We start from the raw sequence: 21,516 nt of genomic DNA, 5'->3' as shown, positions 1-21,516 counted from the left end.
CAACGATCTAGTATAAATCCATCACTAATGCACTGTTATTACATCAGTGACATGTTACAGAATACAGTACAGTCTAAAAAACCCCAGTCTTGGAGGGGCACTGAGCCAAGTTCCATTTCTGCCTGGTAACACAAAACCAGGAATATGCATCTTTTTCCTTATAGTAACTGTTGAGGAAAAAGACATTGCCTATTTTCTCTCTCTCTCAGATTGAGGTCTCTGTGCCTTATGCTCCTTTCCCCCCTTCTATAAAATGATTCTTTACTCACTGTTATGACGTTGAATTACCTGCATACCTTTAGATGTCACTATTTATCAGATAAACTAAATGAGTATGACTCCATGAGAGGAATAAATGGATGGAACTTGCAAACGGAGCCTCTAAAATCTATGGAACTGGACCCCTACATTGGACCAACCGTCAACCTTTCCACCTGCTGCAACGCTGGGATTAGCTATAATCTACATATGTCAACTACAAAGCCAAAGGTCGTGACCTGTGTGTTAATTTATGTTAGGGGCGGAAGAAGAAACAACATTTGACTGACAAGATGACTAATGCAAAAAAGCACTTGGCATCTTTTAAAAATTATCGGGGTATTTGCTACAGTGGCAGGAAAAGTAGATTTGATAGTTTCTCTAGACTCTAAAGTTAGAATCGCTGTAGGTAGAAACTTGGAGATCTGGAGTGTGGATTTCGCTAGATTATTTTGGATGGAAATTACGCGTCGTGAAAGAAGCCACATGAAAGTACTGGGTGCAGTTCCTTCCTAAGTCACTTAAAAGCTAAACTAGAAAGCTGTGATATGGAATTTATTAGGAACTTACTATATGTTGCCAAGATTTGTGTTGCCACTAATTTAAAAGAAAGAAACCTCCTACTGTTTGCTTGATTGTTTGGAGCAGATGCAGAAAGTCGCTGAGATCATGAAGTTATCAAATTATATTAGAATCAAAGAAGGAGAACAGCAAATGGATTGTGGAGAAACTGGGCTTTATTTGTCCAGTATTGGAATGTTCAGTCATTCTTTTTATGTTCTTCATTGTAGACCATCTTTTGTTGAATTGCTCTGACCCAGATTTATTTATTTATTTTGTTTTAAAAAAATATATTGGATGCAGTTCCATTGGAAACAGTTGAATCCGTTCCCAAAATATTAAGAGAGGCAGTTTGTCCTGTTTTATGTATACTGAATGACTGAAAAAACGATTAAGGCAAAGAGGAATTCTTAGGCTTTCTTGTATCACAAGATGAATGTTATTTTTAAAAACAAAGCTTTCCTCCTACATTTTGAAGTTCCTCTATTGATGGACTTTCCAAGCAGCAGAATTAATCTGCTTTCCTTCTTATTTATTGATCCAGAAGTTAAGCATTTTTCCCACCTAATTTACCAGGGCTTTTTTAACCCCGGTGGACACTTCACCTCTGGGACATGCATTCCGTTCACCATAGTTCTGAACTATATCCATTCCAACACAGTGGTGTTAGGCCTGCTTCATAGGAAATGGCCCTCGTGGGGATGCTGCTTAAATTTGCATCAGCAGTACCTTTTGTGATCTTTTGTTGGCTTTGCCTTTATGCATTAAAAAAAGGAAAGAAATAATAGTAATAATAGTAATAGTAATAATAATAATAATAATAATAATAATAATAATAATAATAACAACAACAATAATAATAGGTGAAGATTTGCATGAAATTTGCATGTGCCTAATTTATAAGGGCACATGCTAATTTAGAAATGGTTACTATGGTCTGTACACTACATCTCACCTTAATGAATACAGGAAAAGCATGCTGGATCAGGCCAGTGGCCCATGTAATCCTGCATGCTGGTCTTACCCTGGCCAACTGGATGCCTGTGGTAAACCAGCAAGCAGACCTGAGCACAAAATCACTTTTCCCATCCTGTGGTTCCTAGAAACCGGTACTCAGAAGCGTTACTGCCTCTAAATGAGGAGGCAGAACACAGCTATCGTGGCTAGTAGACTTTGTGCAGAGCTAAAACTATATTGGTCATAATGTTAATGCATGACGTCGATCTTGAGATTTTTGCTTCTGAGTAGTACATCCCCACGACAGGACCATGGCAGTAAGGGTGCGGATTAAGCCTTTCCCCCATGGTCCTGATACCCCACACACAGAAGCTGCCATGCCAAGATTGGCATTCATGGAACCTTCTCTAGCAGGGCAAATAACAGCTTCAGGTGGAGATTTAGGGCAGGAGGATAGAAAGGAAGTGGATCTTTTGGTGGCCTGGACCCAGCCCATTTAGGCTTAAGTGATGACACCCATGGCTTTCCTAAACAATTTCCCTATTTCTTCTCCTGAGAACTTTTACAACCACCTTGGAAATATCTTCTTCTTCTTCTTCTTCTTCTTCTTCTTCTTCTTCTTCTTCTTGTTGTTGTTGTTGTTGTTGTTGTTGTTGTTGTTGTTATATGAAGAATGGGCCATAAACGAATACGTGACTGATAGGTGAACCATCTCATTCAGTTCACCATCTATCATGTAGATTGCACAAACAGGAGGAAAGGCAGACCCACGCCAAGGGTGAAGGCCTTTCTATGACTTTTCTTTAGAGAGTAGATCTATCTTAGGTCAAAAGCAAGTTGCCTCCACAACAGCAGAAGGTCCTTTACTTATACCTTTACCTTACCTATTTCTTGGGACGATTCTCAAGTCTGAAAAGTACCCACACACCAGGCTGTTTATCTTATTGTCAGATATATTAGTGAGATTTTCAGCAAAGTTACCATTCTTTTCTCCTTCACCTGTCCCCAGCTTTTATCTGCCCCCACCTTCCACCCAGCTGTCACCCCTAATTTTCATTCTGAACAATTATTTCTACTAATGTGCTTCTACAAAACTGAGTGGAAAGTCATGGAACCAGAGGGCATATTCCTGACCTTAAGTCCTAAGGCAATCTACTGGTCATTTACTGTGAGATTTGTCTCTCTCACAAGATTTACAGGGGTTTTTTTTTACCCTCAGGAAAGAAGTCTTGAAAAATTGTAATTCAGCTAAATGTAGTATAGTATAAAAGCATCTAGAAAATTTTATTTTTTATTTATATATATATATATATATATATATATATATATATATATATATATACACACACATACCACCCTACACCCAGAGGTCTCAGGGCAGTTCACAGAATACTCTAAAATCTACAGCTATATGAAATCACAGTGTTTTCATAATGCGATTAGTTAAGTATTACAAAGCCCTGGAACTCTTTTTCTTTCAGTGGTTTATACTTAGGAAGCCCATTGCCCCATCTAGCCCAGTATTAACTGCACTAATTGGCAGCATTTTTCAAAGATCTCAGTCAGGGATTATTCCCAGCCCCACTTTGAAGGTACCAAATTGGATAATGGAAACATTTGCATGAAAAACATGTGTTCTACCACAAATCTACAGATCCCTGATGTCATTCAAGGATGAACCACCAGTGGGGTTGTTGCGGAGGCCGCTGTGAGTTGTTCAAACCATTGAACCTTCCTTCCTTTTGTTGTTTTCACAGTTTCGAGCATTTAGGTTACAATCCTATGCATACTAGGGATTAATGGGGCTCTGTTGTTGTCCAGTTCCTGTCTTACATGCATTCCTTCATAAATCTATTCTCCTTTCTGAATTTTATCTAACCCACATGTTTTTAATAAGGATTTTGGAATGTACCTTAACCTAAAATTATTATTTAGCTGAAAAGTGTATCTCAGAATTCAGAGGAGTGTGAAAAATGAAGAATGAATGTGTTCCATGTATTCATCCAATTCACTTAAAAATGCAAGCATAACAAAATCTTTGAGTATCCCTAGTGTATGCCCTACTGGTGAGGAAAGGGAGAACTACACATGAGCCACAGGACCGCCATTGAAAGAAGGATCCTGAGAGCACCGCCTCTTCTCCCCCAACATGTAGGAAAGACATGATATGATGTAACTTTAGTCCGTGTTTCTACATATCCACAGCACTGAAATTATGCCACACCATTTTCTTTTCTTAAAGAGACATGGGACTGCTACATTTATGGTGCTCCCAGCTTAAGGGGCATCATATCCTGTTTCACTGCTCAGGGTGGGATGGGAGGTGCTGCCCTGCTATCACCACCTGCGCCTGGCACTCTGCTGCCTCTGCTGCTGGCAGAGAAATGGCGGCAACATTAGCACTGATATCTGGTGAAATCTCATGGACTGCATGAGATTTGGCACAAATTCAACAAGATCTTGCCCAAAATCAGCACTGATGCTTGCACCGCATCTCTGCCAGCAACAGAGGTAGTGGGGTGGGCAAGCCGCCCCAGGGGCTTCTGCCACCTGAGGCAGCCGTCTCACCCTGCCTAGTGGCTGTGCCGGCCCTGCCCAAGCTGTTGGTATTTTGCAGGAGCGATTTGAGCACATCTCATAAATTTAAGTTTCTGCAGTTCAAGTGCTTTGTTGCCTTGGTGCAATCCCATGTTAAAAGCACACAGACGTTTGCAGTTAGGAAAGTGAAAGGGATGTAGGATGAATGAATGAATGATTCATAGAAAGACATACAGTACCACCTCTGGTTGCAAACAGGATCTGTTCCGGAGCCCCATTCTCAACATGAGCAGAACGCAACCCGGGTCTGCGCGGGTCACAATTCGCCGCTTCTGCGCATGCGTCTGACGTAATTTTGAGCGTCTGCACATGCGCGAGCGGCAAAAACCGGAAGTAACCCTTTCCAGTACTTCTGGGTCGCCGCGGGATGCAACCCGAAAATGCTCAACCTGAAGCAAACGCAACATGAGCTATGACTGCATAAACATCCCACAAGCAATTCAGGAATTAATGTTCATTTATATTGTGATATTCTTACTGTGGTATTGCTATTGAAGAATGTTTATTATTTGTTCATAACCACCCTGCAAACAAATCAGAAAAAAATGCTCAATATCCAAATTATATATTCAAACACAGTCATGGCTCCCCCCCAAAAATAATAATAATAATAATAATGGGAACTGTAGTTTATAAGGGTGCTGGGAGTTGTTATGCGATCACCCTCACAGAACCACAATTCCCAGAGTTCCCTGGGAAGAAGAATTGATTGTTAAAGCACTTTAAATTTCTTATGTGGATGTGCATGAGCTTTATGCAAGCAATTCAGGATGCATTCTCAATACAGTGGTACCTCGGGTTAAAAACTTAATTCGTTCCGGAGGTCTGTTCTTAACCTGAAACTGTTCTTAACCTGAAGCACCACTTTAGCTAATGGGGCCTCCTGCTGCCGCCGCACTGCCGGAGCCCGATTTCTGTTCTTATCCTGAAGCAAAGTTCTTAACCTGAAGTACTATTTCTGTGTTAGCGGAGTCCGTAACCTGAAGCGTATGTAACCCGAGGTACCACTGTACCAAGAAGTGTTTGGTAACTGCCACGCATCTCCAGTGAAATCTTAATTTTGTCCTAAGTCCCATTGATTGTTCAAATAAACACGCAGAGACTCTCGCTGCCTATCTTCTGATTCCTAGCTCCTCAGAAAATGCTGCAAACAGAATTTTCAAGCTGTGCAGCATTTCTTTTTATGTTTCATAGGGGAAGGGGAAGCTAATCAATTTTCAAAAAAAGCTCAAAAGATAATTTTTGAAAGTTTTTTTTTTAAAAAAAACAACCCGCATTGGTTGGTGAAATGATTTCATGTGCTTATAGTGTACTGTGTATTTTGGCAAATGAATTGCTTAAGCTGTAAGACCCTTTGAGCTTTTGCCAATAGTGTGTATAGAAGAAGAAGAAGAAGAAGAAGAAGAAGAAGAAGAAGAAGAAGAGGAGGAGGAGGAGGAGCAGTGCATTTTCCCAGAAATGGGTTGAAATGCTTTTCAGGTGGAGAAGGTACAGAGGAGCACAGAAGGGAAATACATATTGAGGGCCAAAGGAGACATGACGTTAAATGCATTATTATATTTAACGTTCATCTTTTCTGGAAAAGAAAAATTGGCACTGCTCTGCCACGGTCTTGATGGCCTCCCTCCTCCAGTTACTATTTGCATTAGCTCCAGTTGGAACAATTGGAGTATTCCTCCCAGGGTGAACTATCCTCTGTCATAATATCCTATTGTACAATTAAGCAGAAGCGCCAATATTGGATTTTGTTCTTCTCAGACATTTTTATACATCCTAAAGCATAAGAGAAATATAATACTGTCTTCATACTCCATGCTTCTGATATACTTGAAGGAAGGCTTTCCATTTCCGTAAACCCAAAGTGTACAAAGTTGGCAGGTGCTTTGTCCTTCTTTCGCGGTGCCTTTTCATTTATTTCATTATTTGGATTCTGCTTGGAGCAGGATATTTGGAAACCTATTTCATCCTATTCTGTTTTGACAAATATTTATACACTAACTCCCTAACATTCCCCTTTGCCCGGCTAAAATCTCCTAAGTAATTACATTCGTTCTGGAGCCAAGCAGATGCTAAGACGCATGTCTCAGTGCCACATCTCCCAGTATAGCATTGCAGAGAACCATCTCTACCCCCAGTAAGATCTTTGGGGATATGTCTCCCTTTCATTATGGAGAAAACAGGATCTTGTTGCTTGTAGAGATAGCAGCTAATGGCCTGGTTCACCATAGTTAACATTAACGATAGTTACAGCTGAGGCATCTGGCCAGCAATCACTTAAACGTGGGTTTATTACATCACAAAATAATTAAAAACACCAGCAACAACAGCCGAGCCTGGATTCTAGTTTGGATTTTTTTGCCATTCTTTCTTTGCACCTCTGTCAGCAGCTCCTTAAGCATATTTAAGGAGCAAGTCTGGATCTGCACATAGTGCTAAATTATGATTAATGTTAACTGAGATTTATAAACCAGCTACAAACTTTGCTTAGCAAGTGACCTTTATCCATAGTTTATATGCCGTAATTAAGCTGATGGCCTGGGTTCTCACATAACAGTAAACTATGGTTTAATGAAGCATAGTTTAATGAACTATGGCTTAGCATTACATGCAAACCCGGCCATTCTCTGTGTGTGTTTTGTTACAAACTTAGCTTCAATTGCATCGACCCTCATCCCCATATAGGAGAAATGCTGTTGCTCCGTGATAAAGCATCTGCTTGCATGCAGAAAGTCCCGGGTTCAACCCCTGGCATTTCCAGGCAGGGTAGGAGGCATCTCTATGTGAGAATCTGAAGAGCTCCTTCCAGTCATTATAGAAGGTAGGGTGCTGTATTGGAGCAATGTGATGGCTTCGTATAAGGCAGCTTTCTGTGCTCCTATATGGGCAGAGATTAGAGAGTATGAGTGGCAACCAGAAAATTAGGAGATTCCCAACTAGTAGCTGACATACTTATAATGCAAGGGCATGTCATTTACCCCCCACCATGACATGTTACTGTGACACTCCACTTTTAATCTTAGAGGTCTTCTTTTCCCATAGATCCTGTGCTTCAGAGTTACTACTTCCAAATTAGAAATGTAGCTAATTCTCATTTGTGAAGTTGCCTGAAACTAACCATGATGCTAAAATACTTTCGGAAACCAAATACAAAGCCTTTGATAATAAGACACATACAACACAGTGTATAAAAATCCAGGTTCCCCCCTCCCCACAAAAAAAACCAAGCCCTTGTCTGTATGTCTTCGCTATAATCCTTTCCTTCATCAGCAGAGAACTTGCCTGTAAGACGTATATATAATTCATGGCTTCAAAATGTCAGTACAAATGCTGCCTGGTTTTTAAAAAGGCTAGCAGATTGTTTCAAACCACATTAAAGCGTATCCTTCCCTTCGTGCGAGTTGCTGGTCAATTACACACTGGTGAACACCGTATCGTAAAAAAATCACAGTCTGGATTGATTGCAGGCTTCAAGTGAGAAGATGCTGCAGAGTCTCATTAACATACACCAAGCTATTAATAGTGAGAGTCATGTTATATTCCTGGGGAGTACAGCAATGGCCTCAGTTATTAGAGTGAGAGAACAGAACAAAGAAGTTCTTTGGGAAGGAACTACAAGACCATTTAAGGGTGTAGACGGACAGAAAATTTGTAGAGCAGTTGGGCTGGTTTAGAAGTTCTCTCAACTGCAGTCAGTGTAAACATGGAACTCAGAAAGGGGGGGAAACATGCAAGTCCGTGGCTCATGGATTGTAGCTTAGTAGCAGAGCACATGCTTTGATTGCAGAAGGTCCCCAGCTTCCCTGCTGGCTTCTGCAGTTAAAAGGTTCATCTAGCAGCAGATAGGAAAGTTCTAGCCAGGAGGTCTTGTTAGGAGATAATGGAAAGACACAGTCAATTAAAATAGATAATGCAGAGGTAAATAGGAAAATTGTGAACTTTGCTTACAAGAGACTACCTTGGAGGTAGAAGATGGGCTGTTTTTTAAGATTATAATTAAGCTAAATACAGTATAAAAGCTTGTCGGAAATGCTCTGAAACAGGGGCAGGGAACCTTTTTAGCTCAGCTGGTCGGATAGTTATTACTCCCCTTTGAGGGCCACAATTTGACAGTTGGGTGGAGCCACCCTTCTGTCAATCACCTGTCATCCTTTTGCCCTCAAGGGTCTTCAGGAGCCCTTTTCAAAGTGGCCTTTCGATCATCACTTTGAAAGGGGATTTCCGGACACTGCCATTCATGTCCCCACCTCTGTTCTAAAATCCCAAGTGGCATGAAAACTTTTGTTAAATATTATGAAGCCCTGAAACTTTCAGTAGTTTTAAAAGGTAACAAAACATACACAGGAAGCTGCTGAGTGAGACCATTATTCCATCTTACGCAGCACTGTCTACACGACCACAGCTCATCTGAGTTTCAGACAGGAGACTTCTTCCCCAACCTTACCTAGATGTGTCAGGGATCAAACCCAAGACCATTTGCATGCAGAACATAAAGCTGCCTATGGCCCTCCAACATGGTACAGAACCTCCTGATAGCTAGTCTCACAGCCTGCTCCACAGAAAATTAGGATGAGCTGCCATCCTCCTCCTCCAGACCATGACGCAAAATTATCCCTTTCGAAAGGTCAGTCATTCCCAAGACAGCCAACAAAGAAAAACCACCAGCATATTTCAATAGGAGATCCAGGTGCAATGCATGAGTCTTGTAGTCTAGTTAACAATGCACTTAAGCTCCTATACTTAGCTGTAAGACAATTCCACCGAACTGTAGGTTGGTGGGATTAGATCAGTTTAAATTCTGTGGTCTTGGGCTAAAGTGATAGACATTTTTGTCTGTTCTTCGACATAAGGGGAATTGATTCACTGATCATTCTGATCTCAGCATCCAGATACAGGTTTTGGATACAGGGAGAGTTCTTGAATGGGTTTTATATGGCATTAGCAAGCAAAGGCTGCAAATGGTCCAGTTTTCTTAAAGTGGAACTAGGCACATAGCCATTTTGAGCAGGCATACCTTTGCGTAAAATACTGCAGATGCTATTCAGAAAAAGAGGGGAACTGTGCAACATCATTCATTCATCCATCCCATCTGGAAGCTTGGGGCAGGTAAATTACGAAACAAAATTTATTCCACGAGACTATGCTTTTGCCTAGCTTTGTGCAGATAGGTTTTATAACCTAAGTGGTGCTCTGTGGGTATTTTTCAGAGTCGGTAATGGGAAAGAGGTGGTGTTAGCATGGGAATCACCAAGTTTGCAATGAACTGCCATTTGGAAGCACAGTCCTTGATTAGAAGCCTAAGAAAATTCACTCTTACTTAGTGCCTAGCTTGACTGAAGCCATCGTTTGAAATTTGCACCTCTGCGAATTTTGCAATGCAGTACTCCACCCAAGTAATGTGTACACAAATGTAACATTGGGATAAAGTGCATAAGAAATGCATGTCTTCATGAAAATAACTTACAAAATGCACTATATTAGGGAACATTGTTTTGCCGAAATGTGTATAATAGGCAAATATGAATACGAAAACGTGTATATTAAGGAGAAATTTGCACTAAAATGCTAGTGAATTTCATTGATGACTTTTAAAAATTAAAAATAAATAAATTGTGAATGGATGCAAAAATGTGGAAAACTGATTTTGGGATTGGATGAGTGAAACCAGAATTGACAGATCCATCCATTGCTGACAGTTGGTATCATTAAGGGGGCATCCTCAGTGCACATCTGCCAACATCCTTCCCACAGGATCACTATGGTCACATAGGCTGGGTCAATAGAAAAATCCTTTCCCCCTCTGGAAATCCCTTTCTTGTACTCTTGTGATAGCTGTTCCTAAGCCAAGAAAATAATTGGCAAGCCAAGTGAATCTCGGGCACGTCTGTCATATTCATTATCTATAACAAGATGATGGTGATGATAAATAAAACTATATTTTTTAAAAGGAAGATGGTGCTACACTCCTATAACAAAGAATTCTTTTTCAGGCCATGTGCTCTTGAGCAGGGTATGATGCTGGTATTGAGAAATTCATCTGTCACAAAGAGAATTTTAATCAGGATAGATTATTAGTGAACTGCATATGAGATAAACAAACATGCTTTATTAGCCTGTTTTTTTAAAAGAACTGTTTTTTAAATGCTTATTTGGCAAAGGCATGCAAAATGTGTGCAGAAGGAGAGCCTATATTGAGAATTTAACACATTCTCTGTACAGTATCCAGCCTGCCTGTAATTGGTGCCTGTGGCGATTGTTGATACCCTGATTACATCAGCTTTCCATGCCCTTTAGCAGGATTGGGGAAAAGCTTTCTAGTCCTTGGTAAGCTGCCTATTATCAAGACATCATAAATGTTCACATTTAGAAGAGACAATTTGCCATCCCAGCACCTTCAAGCGCTTAAACAAATTAGTTCCTACTATTTCAAGCATTAAATGCTCCATAATAATTATGTGTAAAGCCGTAAATTGCAATTAAAATAACTTAGGAACTTGTTCAAGTGAGGCCATTTTATGAATACATATTTTCCTGATCTTTTTATTAAAATGCATTCTACGGCAGGTGTGTGAGCTCTGTGACTCAGGAAATCGGCAACAGGCCATGACCCTTCACCTCTAGGTCACCTGCTTGCATTTGGCTTGTGGCATTATAAAAAAATAAAATAAAAAAGGATATTGATTCATAAACATTCTTTGTCAAACGGCCATTTGGACTTATGCCTTAAAGGACAAGAGCCCCATCTCATAAATTCACATATAAACCAGAGGTCACCTAGTTAGACTTGCTGTGCTGAGATAGCATTGTAGCTATACTTCAAAACAGGCAGGATGAGATGAGTGACCAAGATGGTGGAATTTTGGAATGTAGCAGTTCATGGTGCAGGCTGGTTGAGGGGTTTTTAATGGTCCCTGGCATAAAATTCTACGTGCATGCTCACTTCAAAGTTGCTGGTGTTTGTTTTGCCTACAGCACCACCCTTCTAAAAATGTTTGCAGACTTCCAGGTCCAGCAGGCATGGCTTTGGGTCAGGTTTGTGCACTGTTACCTCTCTTACAAATCCACCATCAGAATTTGTAGCCATAGCCATCCAGAGGTGCAGATCAAGATGCCAAACACTAGGTATGAATTTTGCCTAAGGATTAAAGACTAAGGCTGCAATCTGAATCACACTTAATAGTTTATTAAACCATGACCTAGTGTTACGTGTGAATCCAGAGCAGCAGCTTAACTATGTTTTATTAGGTTGTGGTGAAAGGTTCCTTATTAAGCAATATTTTGTGGTCAGCTTATAAACCTTCATTAATGTTAACCGTAGCATAGTGTTATTTGGGAACCCAAATCTCATTCTTAACTGTCGTTAAGGAGCCACCCCCACCCTAAAGCTACAGAGCCACAAAGTGAAGAGTGGTAATAAATAAATAAAATCAAAGCACTATGTTTGTGATGTAATAAACCAGTGTTTAATAGGTTGTCTGCCTGATGCCTCAACTTTAACTATGGTTAACCTTAACCATAGTTTTACATTATGTGTGACCAGGCCACTGAAAGTTTCGTTCCGAGCGAACATGTTTAGGGTTGTACTGTATGGAAAAATAGCAAACACACACACACAAACTAGCAAATCTGCAAAATGGAGTGCCTCTTTCTCCATATGGAACTGTGCCCTCTCTCGTCATTTCACACGCTCCATTTCTTATAGATGTTGCAGCTAATCTCAGATCTATGCTACGTCAGCCATAATAAGGTGAGGTAATGAGAGCATGTCAACCTGGATTTCCAGTCTTAGCTCTTGAGTTCCCTTGCATTTGAATAAGGCCCTCTAACGTGAACTCAGAGAAGCCCTTTCATTTTGTAATTGTGTTATAAATAAGCAGCCCTGGCATTTCTGATAGGCAGGCAACAGTTAAGTGGAGCAAAGAAGTGCTCCTTTCCCAAATCAGAAAAGCCGTTTAATAACTCTGGGTCCATTTGCTCATAGCAGTGCCGCCGTTGTGGGCTGCATTCCCCAGGAGTTTGGCAAGGCGAGCTAGACTTGGCAAGCTTTCCGACCGACTCACCGAGTCGTGAGTCAATTGTGGGCAGTCTCCAGCATGCACAGCTTTAAAGGCAGTTAGCATTTCTTGTTAAAACTGGGACCTGGAGAAGGAAGGCTGATGGGGTGTCCCCCCCTTATATCTCTGAGAACATTGCATATGTAGTCTCCACAAACAACAAGCTCTTTGCAAGCTATGCAGGACAGTTTGTAAGTTATGCCAAAGGTTCCCCACATTTGATTTAGGTAAACAGAACACAAACGCTTTGTTCTGATTGGCGGTTGACAAGGGAAAACTCTGCAATGCTAGTATATACACCATTTTCCCATAACGCGGCGTAATCGCGACAACTTTGTCCAATGTTGGAAAAGAATGTATACCACACGTATCCAGGTTAAGACACAAAAAGCTCAATGTGTTCTCATTATGCTTCATTGCCACCTGTGCAGTTCTTGCATAAATAAATACCATGTAATATTTCCATTTTAGAATACCAGTTTCTTCCTTTTTAAAAAAAATCCTCATTTTGTTGGTGGTGGTGGTGGTGGTGGTTTGGGCCCATCTACATAGTAACTCCCTTGAAGTGAGCGCGTGTGATTATCCAGCAGAGGATTATTTTTATAAAATACAGTTTTCCAGAATTGGATGTGGTTTCAAAAGATTTTGGTTTTGCCCATAAAATTCCCAGCAGCACCTGCAAATGATAAAAATGAGTTCAGGACGCTCCGTAAAATGTTACAAGTGATGTTTGTGTAGCAAAGCCAGATTCCTCTTTTTTTTTTTTCCTAGAGGAGGTTAATGTTTGGAAGAGTCAGAAACATATCCCAGCAACTCTCTGTAAAGTTGACATTGCTCCAAGGATACAGCATAAATCTTTCAGCAAAGTTTTCTTTTTTTAAGTACCAAATAGGCCAGTATTGTCTAAGAAAGCAGGTAGAAGAGTTATAAAGCAATCTCGTAATACCTGGTTGGGGTGGGAGAAGGGATGCCACAGAATGGCAGATGGAAATCAGTACAAAGGTAGCAGAATTTGTGCCTGCCAGTAAAATGTAATGTCTTGGTCCTAAAGACTGCAGTCTCAGGGCAGCTCATCCAGGGGTGTCAACTTGAATAAAATATTGGTGGAGCCCAGGTATGCACCACCCCGCAAAATTGATCACATGATGTGGCACACACGCCCCATCTGAATGGCAATGCCCATCAAGTTTGGGAGGGCAGCCCCCTCAAATACTTTGTTGGGGGGATTGAAGGGACCTTAACCCCTAGGAGTTGGCTCCTATGAACTCAACATCCTGCTGAGCTCTTACTAGCAGGGCAGAAGTAAAAGAAGTAGAATGTTAATTGCACACTGCCATCCTTTTCCAGTCAGGGAAGGAAAAGGGATTTATTTACACCAATTCCTGGATAGACATGGGTTTCTACCATGCTTGGGGGCATGATATCTGAATATTCACGAGTAAAAGGACAGATTACTTCAGTGTCTATGTTTGCTGCTGTAACACCATGCTGACTTTCACCTGGGGCTCATACTATCCACGTACCAAGTATTAATTGCAAGGGCATGCAGAGAGCTATTCTCAATGGCTGATCTCCAGCTGTAGAGCTCTGTTCCAGATTTTCCAGAAGCATAGATTTATAATACAGCAGCCTAGATCCAACACAGCTTGGCCTAACCAGAACTGGTCTGAACTCAGAGTAAAAGGGTGGTGTGCTTCTAGTCCATAAGGAAAAATTCCACCCAATCCCAAACCAGGGCAGTGCCTTTACTGGGCCATTTGGTTGGTTTTGTGTAGGTGTATCCACCAGAAAAGGGACACGGGTGGCGCTGTGGGTTAAACTACAGAGCCTAGGACTTGCTGATCAGAAGGTTGGCTGTTCGAATCCCCACGACGGGGTGAGCTCCCATTGCTCAGTCCCTGCTCCTGCCAATCTAGCAGTTTGAAAGCACAACAAAGTTCAAGTAGATAAATAGGTACCGCTCCGGCGGGAAGGTAGACAGCGTTTCCGTGCACTGCTCTGGTTTGCCAGAAGACCCGGAAGCTGTACCACAGCTCTCTCGGCCAATAAAGCGAGATGAGTGCCGCAACCCCAGAGTCAGCCACGACTGGACCTAATGGTCAGGGGTCCCTTTACCTTTACCTTTTTATCCACCAGAAGCCATGCATGCAGTGTTGTGGGCCTGGTTCTGTGGCACTCTGGCCTGGCTGAGATTAGACCTGAGATGTACCTTTCTTTTTCAGCAGACACTTTAAGGAAGTTTTCTGTTTTTGTGATTAATTTTAATCCATTGGATGCTTTAAAAAAGAAGAAGAGTACACCCCTTAAAGACTTAGATAATTCTTGTTGGCATCCATCTGTCTCAGGAGACAATGGAAGAGTGTGCACCCTCAGGGGGAAAGTCAAACATTTGAAGAGTTACAGCTCCTGCTGTGGTCTCCACAACCGATACAGGAGAGACATGTTTTCTTGCAGGTGGGGCAGGTGAAGGCATACGGTTGTGCTGCTACAGGTGCACCATGGCATTCAGTTTCTCTGTGCTCCTCCCAGTGGTCATGCCTTTTCTGATCACTGCTGTGGATACACAACTTGACTGTCTGTCTCCAGGCACTGTGGTCGTCTGCAAGGGATTCAGCAGGATATAAACACCTAAGATAAAAGAAAGAATTTTTCCAGGACCAATGGATCTTCATACTAGTTTACAAAAGATTTGTTATTTTAGTGCAATGATGCAAATTCTACAGATTGCCTCCCATCGCTTCAGCAGTGCGGCTCTATTTAAAAGAGAACAACTGTGAGCACTTATTTTTAGAACCCATCCAGCAGCTGTCTCCAGATGATGTCCACATTGCACACTCTCCTCTTCTTCAGTGCATAGAAAGAATGTTTGTGGCATGTTGATCTAAAGCCTTGTGTAACTTTCTTCTATTTCAGCTTTGGTTTGCATTCGTTAATGGATTTTCTGGGCAGATTTTATTTGAGCGGTGGTGCATTGGCCTCTACAATGTGGTAAGTGTCCCACGTCTCAGCTTGATAACATGCAGAGCCCGGATGGCATTCCACTGCTGTTTATGTCTATGTAGTTTATCTCTACTGATCATCTGTATATGCATTGCGAGTAACTGGCGGGGGGGTGGGGGTGGGAGCTGTTCTTGCTCTGCCTTAGATTTGAGGGCAAAAATTAAAAGAAAAGTACTTGGCACATTCTAATTTGGAGCAGCAACAAAGAATCCATGCCAGGAGAACCGCCAGCCCTGCCAGACCCTTGTCAGCCAGTGCAGAAAGTGGGGTACAGATTCCCTTTGATTCCCCCCCTTTTTCTATGCCAATTCCAGGGAAGAAATGGGGCTCTAGATTTAGCTGTTGCAAAGCCCCACCTCAATCTATTTCTAACACTCCTGAAACACCTTGTTTTTGGCCTTACTGAATCAACAATGGTGGCAGAACCAGCAATGACCTCCAACCACTGATCTCTCTCACTGACCATAAAAGTCTACAATATGTCCATCACCCTTTTCAAGAGCTTACGGTTGCTCTCTGAAGAACATGAATTTACAATATTTTTCATAAACTCAGTTAAAGAGTTTCATTACTTTCCACTCCAGTTGATACTTCTAGACCAAACCCCAGACTCATTCAATTAGATATGCAATCAGACAGCAAATTCGGAACAATATGCATGCTAGGAATTGCATCTCCCTGAATCAACAATGCAGGGGAAGATTGCACAGATAATGTGTGCATGACCGTAATATTGTATCACAGCAGATAAGGGAAGAGGGAATGCTGAAGACGTTGAGTATAATAGGGCATTCTCCCAAATAAGTGTGTATAGGATTGCAATCTGGGAGTAACCCCATCAAACACCAGATCAGCTTACTTTTGCATAGCTGTTAATCATTTACCCAGAACATTGCAAATTTGTAAAGCAGTTTGGTGTCATCATGTTTAACCTCACGACTACCTTGTGGTCTTTCACTGGTTATAGTGAGCTAAGATTCTTCGGCTCAGTTAAATTTTATGCAAGTAGCGATGTGCTTCAATTACCACTATGTTAGCCTGTTGCAGCAATACTGGAGACACCACCAAAAAACAACAACCCCATAGCACTTTTAAAAGAGATTTATTATGGTGTAAGCTTTTGTGAACTCAAAAGCCCACTTCATCAGATACATCTAAAGAAGTGGGCTGTAATTCACAAAAAAATGTCTGCCCCAATAAATATGCTAGTCTTTAAGGTGTCACAGAAATTGTGACAACAGTCAGAAAACATGTCAACCTCTCCAAAATATTGATGGGACACCCACACCCACGTCAGTATTACCGTGTGGTACGTACAGGGGATGGATTAGTGTATCCCAAAGGCCTTGTTATACAAAAACGGCTCGTGGGAATAGCCACCTCCCTCGAGATCCACAATTGCTCAGCCGGCAGCTGCGACCGGGGCAATCCCAAGACAAGGAACGAGCGACTTGCTCCTCATGCATGCGGACACAGCCGGGAAAGTCAATCATATGAGCTGCCCATTAGTCTTGGCTCTCATTTAACGCATAAGAATACAGAATGCTCCCCATCTGGTGTGTTGCTTTGTGACTAATTCAAAGGAGATGGATGACATCATGGAGCTAGGAAATGTTCTTGCTGTTACTGATCCCCAGGAATAGCCGGCCCTTTGTTGGAGCTGATCTTCACCTGCATTCTCCAGGCTTCTTACATGTTTCTGGCAGGAATCAAACTCCAAACTTTTATAAAAAGGAACTGGTTTCTCTCTCCCTCCCCCCTCCCTTTTGCAAAGAAAATAAATAGAAATGGTATATAATTAGAGACAGCTGGTTGAACGTAAATACAGTGCAGGAGATATAAGTCTAGGTAAAGAAAATTCAAATGATGTACAACTTTCATTATGGGAGGTATGGTTTGTGAGAAATTGCAGACAGCTTTGCTCTTAAGCATGAATCTTATTTCAAATATGTACTCAGCATTATCCTCCAATGGCTTTAATTAAATAATTTGTTCATTTGTTCATTAAAATTGTTGGTATTCTGCCTTTTCATAAAAAGTTTAAAGTGGGCAACAGTCACAAAACACAGTACAACAGTAGTATCAAAACCAAATAATAAGAATAAAAGCTGACAACAGCATATACAGGATCAGAAAATATTAGAAACCAACCAAAGAAGCATTCCAGAATGAGAATAATGCAGCTTCATTGTGAAAACATCATATATATGTATGATATATACACATGTGTGAGAGTGTGTACAGAATGACAGTGGACTTTTTTGAGCCCACAGTTGGTGGGGTAGTGCTGCTTCCCGGACCTTCCATCTTCCCCATTGCTGTGGCATATCATATCAGGAGGGGGCGAGACAGTGGTGAGGGCATCACAGTACAAATGCACTGGCAGAGCCAATCCAGTCAATTTCCTGTGTAACTTGTAGTTTTGCCAGAAGATACAGAAGCCTGAAGGATGGAAGAGACAAAGGAAAGAAGGGAAAAGGGAGGCACTGAGAAGCCCGGGGGGAGCACACGGTTGCCATGTTTAAACTCAGAAAGGGCTTCCTTTCCTAGAAGAGGGAAGTCTGCTACTTCTGGCATAAGCTGTCAATCCAGAATTGTCACCAGGGAATACTAAAAGAACAGAAGAACCAAATGACTGTGGGCCACCTGCTGAATTTCACACATTGATTGGAAGCAGGCACCTGCAACAAATGGTTGTAGTCTTCTTACCTCTGTTACACAGGTGGTTAACAGTACACATCAGTTAACCATCTTGATCTGGTAGTTACAGTATTATCCCTTAACCATCTAATTATGTGAAGATCTGAATGTTTCAGTAAGGAAAGTGGCCAGTTCCTCAAAGCTATTCTCATTGTTTCGTGGCTCTGCAGCTTCCTTGTTAATAAAATGCAAAATGGGGAAATTGCCTTTATTCCGCTGTGTAGCTTATCACAGATTGTATAAAAATGTGGTGGATGTACAGATTTGGAATCAACAGTAAATTCAGCTAATTTACTGTTCAGTTCTGCACATAACTTCTTGGAATATAAGTCCCATTCATAATTGGTGGAAATTACTTTGGTGTGATTATGCTTGTGACTGCAGCCCAGTCATCATAAGACATGCTGTATTTGCATGATGCTAAAACAGCATTGGGGGGATGCTACACATGGCACAAACAAGATAGCAGAATACGTTTACTTTCTTGTTTATTGCAGTCATTTATGCCCCTCCTTTAAGAGCATGGATTGCCCCAAGACTGCTTGCAAGTCAAGTCAAAATCCAATCGTAAAATCACAGTAAGACAATGGTGGCCTTTGAGCATCACTTTAAAGCAGAGATCTATGGCCTTCCAGATGTTTTAATGATTTGTTTTATTTCATTTATTTCATAACATTTATGCAACGCTTGAACGTTTTTTGTTTTTTTAAAAACCACCAAAGTAGTTTACAAAAAAATAAAACCATAAAATCGGGGGGAGGGATACAATACATTAAAATATACAGTCATACCTTGGAAGTCGGACAGAATTCATTTGACTTCCAAAATGTTCGAAAATCTAATCGCGGCTTCTGATTGGCTGCAGGAAGCTCCTCCAGCCAATCAGAAGCTGTGGAAGCCCCATTAGATGTTTGGGTTCCAAAGAACATTCACAAACCGGAACAATCACTTCTCAGTTTGCGGCTTTCAGGAGCCAAAACGTCCGAGTTCCAAGGCATTTTGGATCCAAGGTACGACTGTAAAAGAAGTTAAAACTGTGGTTTAGCTTGATGTCTGAACGTGGCAAAAATCAAAACAGAAACTCACCAGGACCCTTTCCCACAGGATACCTAGTGGTAGATGCCTCTGGAATGGAGGAAGAGATAGACCAGCAGGAGCAGGCACTTCATGTTATCTTTGCCTCCTTCCTTCCTGGATTCTTTCCTGAAGAACAGCTGAAGATTGATTTAGACTCCATGTGATCCACAGGCTCCTTTGGCTGTTAAACATGCATTTACTTAAAACATTTGCTAGCTGCCTTGGAAATACTTGTTGAAAGGAAGGATATAAATCCTTTGGAATTAAATGATAAATTTGCAAGAAATAAAAATAGGTCATTTGACTTTATATGAATGAGGCTGAGGTCATCAATCCTCATTTGCTTCACATATTCTAAAATATGTGATAATGGTCGTCTGCTCTCCTTTTGGCCATTATCCAAGGCATCAGACGTATTTTGGATTCCCATTGCTTACTACAATTGCAGGCCCATGTGTCTCTTAAATAGGAATGGTGGAGAAATCTGATTCACTCCTCATTTAAAAGTGAACCTAATTGGCACTTTCTAATATGCAAACTGAAACACAGCCATCCTTTGAAACTCACATTTTTCCTCAATTTTGTTGTGCCATGCTCCAGCCATAATGTGTACAAAAGTGCATGTGCTAGGAGTAAAGTGTGCATATAAATATTAGTGAAAGCAACATAGAAAAAAATGCATTATGGAAAATTGCTTTGCAAAAATTGTATTAGGCAAAACTGCATACAAAAACGTGCATATTGGGAGAAATTTGCACCCTAATGCTGATGAATTTATATGAGGACGTTTAAAAATAAAAATTGCAAACTGGTGTGGAAATGTACAGAACTGAGTTATCAATTTCAGTTTTTCAGTTGTCCATATTTGCCCATTCCTAATCCCCAACCCATGTGTTATTTGACCCTTTCTGTCATCAGCAACAAGGAAACCCAACCTGCACCCATGGAGCTCCCTCACTGGATCACTGGCAGCCTTTCGCTTTGCTGTTCCCAGAATTCCAGGGGTGAAAGCTCTTGTGCTTTGAACTGTACAGTTCAGATTCAGCACTGGCGATTTAGCAGAACTACTGCTATTGTTTTTAACAGTGTCAGGATTTTCTCCCAGGTACGAAGCATGCTCTGCGGCTTGTTTATAAAGTTAATGGTTTGTTGTTTTTAATTACTTCCTTTGTTTTCTCTAGATTTTCACGGCATTGCCTCCCTTCACCTTGGGAATCTTTGAGCGATCGTGCACTCAAGACAACATGCTTCGGTTTCCCCAGCTCTACAAAATTACTCAAAATGCTGATGGGTTCAATAGCAGGGTAAGAGGCAATGTTTTGCTTTGGGGAGGAGAGGGAGAAAACATTTGGGTTGCACTTTAGTTTAAAACTGAGTTTTCAATTTGTACTGTGGCATCCCAGTTTTGTGCAGCTGGAAATGGTTAATTCTTAATGGTCAACAGCAGAAATAGCCAACATGGTACTCTCTAGATTTTGTGAACTACAGCTCCCATCAGTCCTTGTCAGCACAGCCAATGCTCAGGGATGATGGTGGTTGTATCATCCTGTAAGTGGGTGTTGTATGTGGAAGCCACTGCAGGCTTCAGTACCTGTAGTCTTCAGTATCACATATGAGCTGGTCCTCAGGGAGCTTTGTGCTGAAGAAACCAACGAACCCAGAGATCCCAAGTCAAAGTGCATGTTTCCTCCGATGAGCCATGCCAAGTCTCAAATCTCTGAGGGCTGCTTGCATTTCACTCAGCGGTTAAGGAAAGGTAGTGTACCCATGTATACTTAAAGTCTTCCCTCCCTTAACTATTACTTCATGACTTTCAGGACAACTTAAGCATTAGTAACAAGTTCAAAAGCTAAGCCATTGTAAACCCTGGCTTAATTTAAGCCATGAATGTTGACTTAAAAGAGCTGGCTCACGTTACCCTTTGAGACCATGGCAGCCACACTATGTGCTGAGCTCATGGTTTGTATTTTGGCGCCCAGTTCCGATGGTGTGCTGGAAGCTGATCTCCTGCTGTGTTCAGTGTGTTGAATTGACATGCATCCAGCTCACTAAGTCCTTTGGTAGCATGGGTAGAAACCAACGTGGACTGATTTAAAGCCACATCTGCAATGAGTTCAAAAAGTTATGCGTAGAGTTCCAAATTGGAATGTTCACCATAGAACTCACATAGATTACAGAGAACCTCCTTGACCTGTATGTTAATGAATCAGCTCCACAATGTGCCCTCTTTGTGGCATCTTCTATGGACCTGCACATGCTATATAACCAATTTTCGTGTTTTGTAATGAAATGTTCCCACTCTTTTACCTGCCGG

The 21,516-nt window shown here is 41.3% G+C and overlaps 1 protein-coding gene across 7 annotated transcripts in view; it reads left to right on the top strand.

Annotated features, from left to right (window-relative positions):
• The window catches only part of ATP8A2 (ATPase phospholipid transporting 8A2), a 318,241-nt gene that overhangs the window by 197,891 nt on the left and 98,834 nt on the right, over window positions 1–21,516 (top strand). For all 7 annotated transcript variants that reach the window (XM_053385915.1, XM_053385914.1, XM_053385918.1 and 4 more), the window contains 2 exons: window positions 15,339–15,413; window positions 20,384–20,506. In XM_053385915.1, coding sequence (XP_053241890.1) covers window positions 15,339–15,413; window positions 20,384–20,506 — 198 coding nt within the window. The remainder of the gene's footprint in view (window positions 1–15,338; window positions 15,414–20,383; window positions 20,507–21,516) is intronic.

The sequence above is a fragment of the Podarcis raffonei genome, chromosome 4 (assembly GCF_027172205.1).
Source record: "Podarcis raffonei isolate rPodRaf1 chromosome 4, rPodRaf1.pri, whole genome shotgun sequence".
Classification (NCBI taxonomy): domain Eukaryota; kingdom Metazoa; phylum Chordata; class Lepidosauria; order Squamata; family Lacertidae; genus Podarcis; species Podarcis raffonei.
This window is presented reverse-complemented; position numbering and strand designations above follow the sequence as displayed.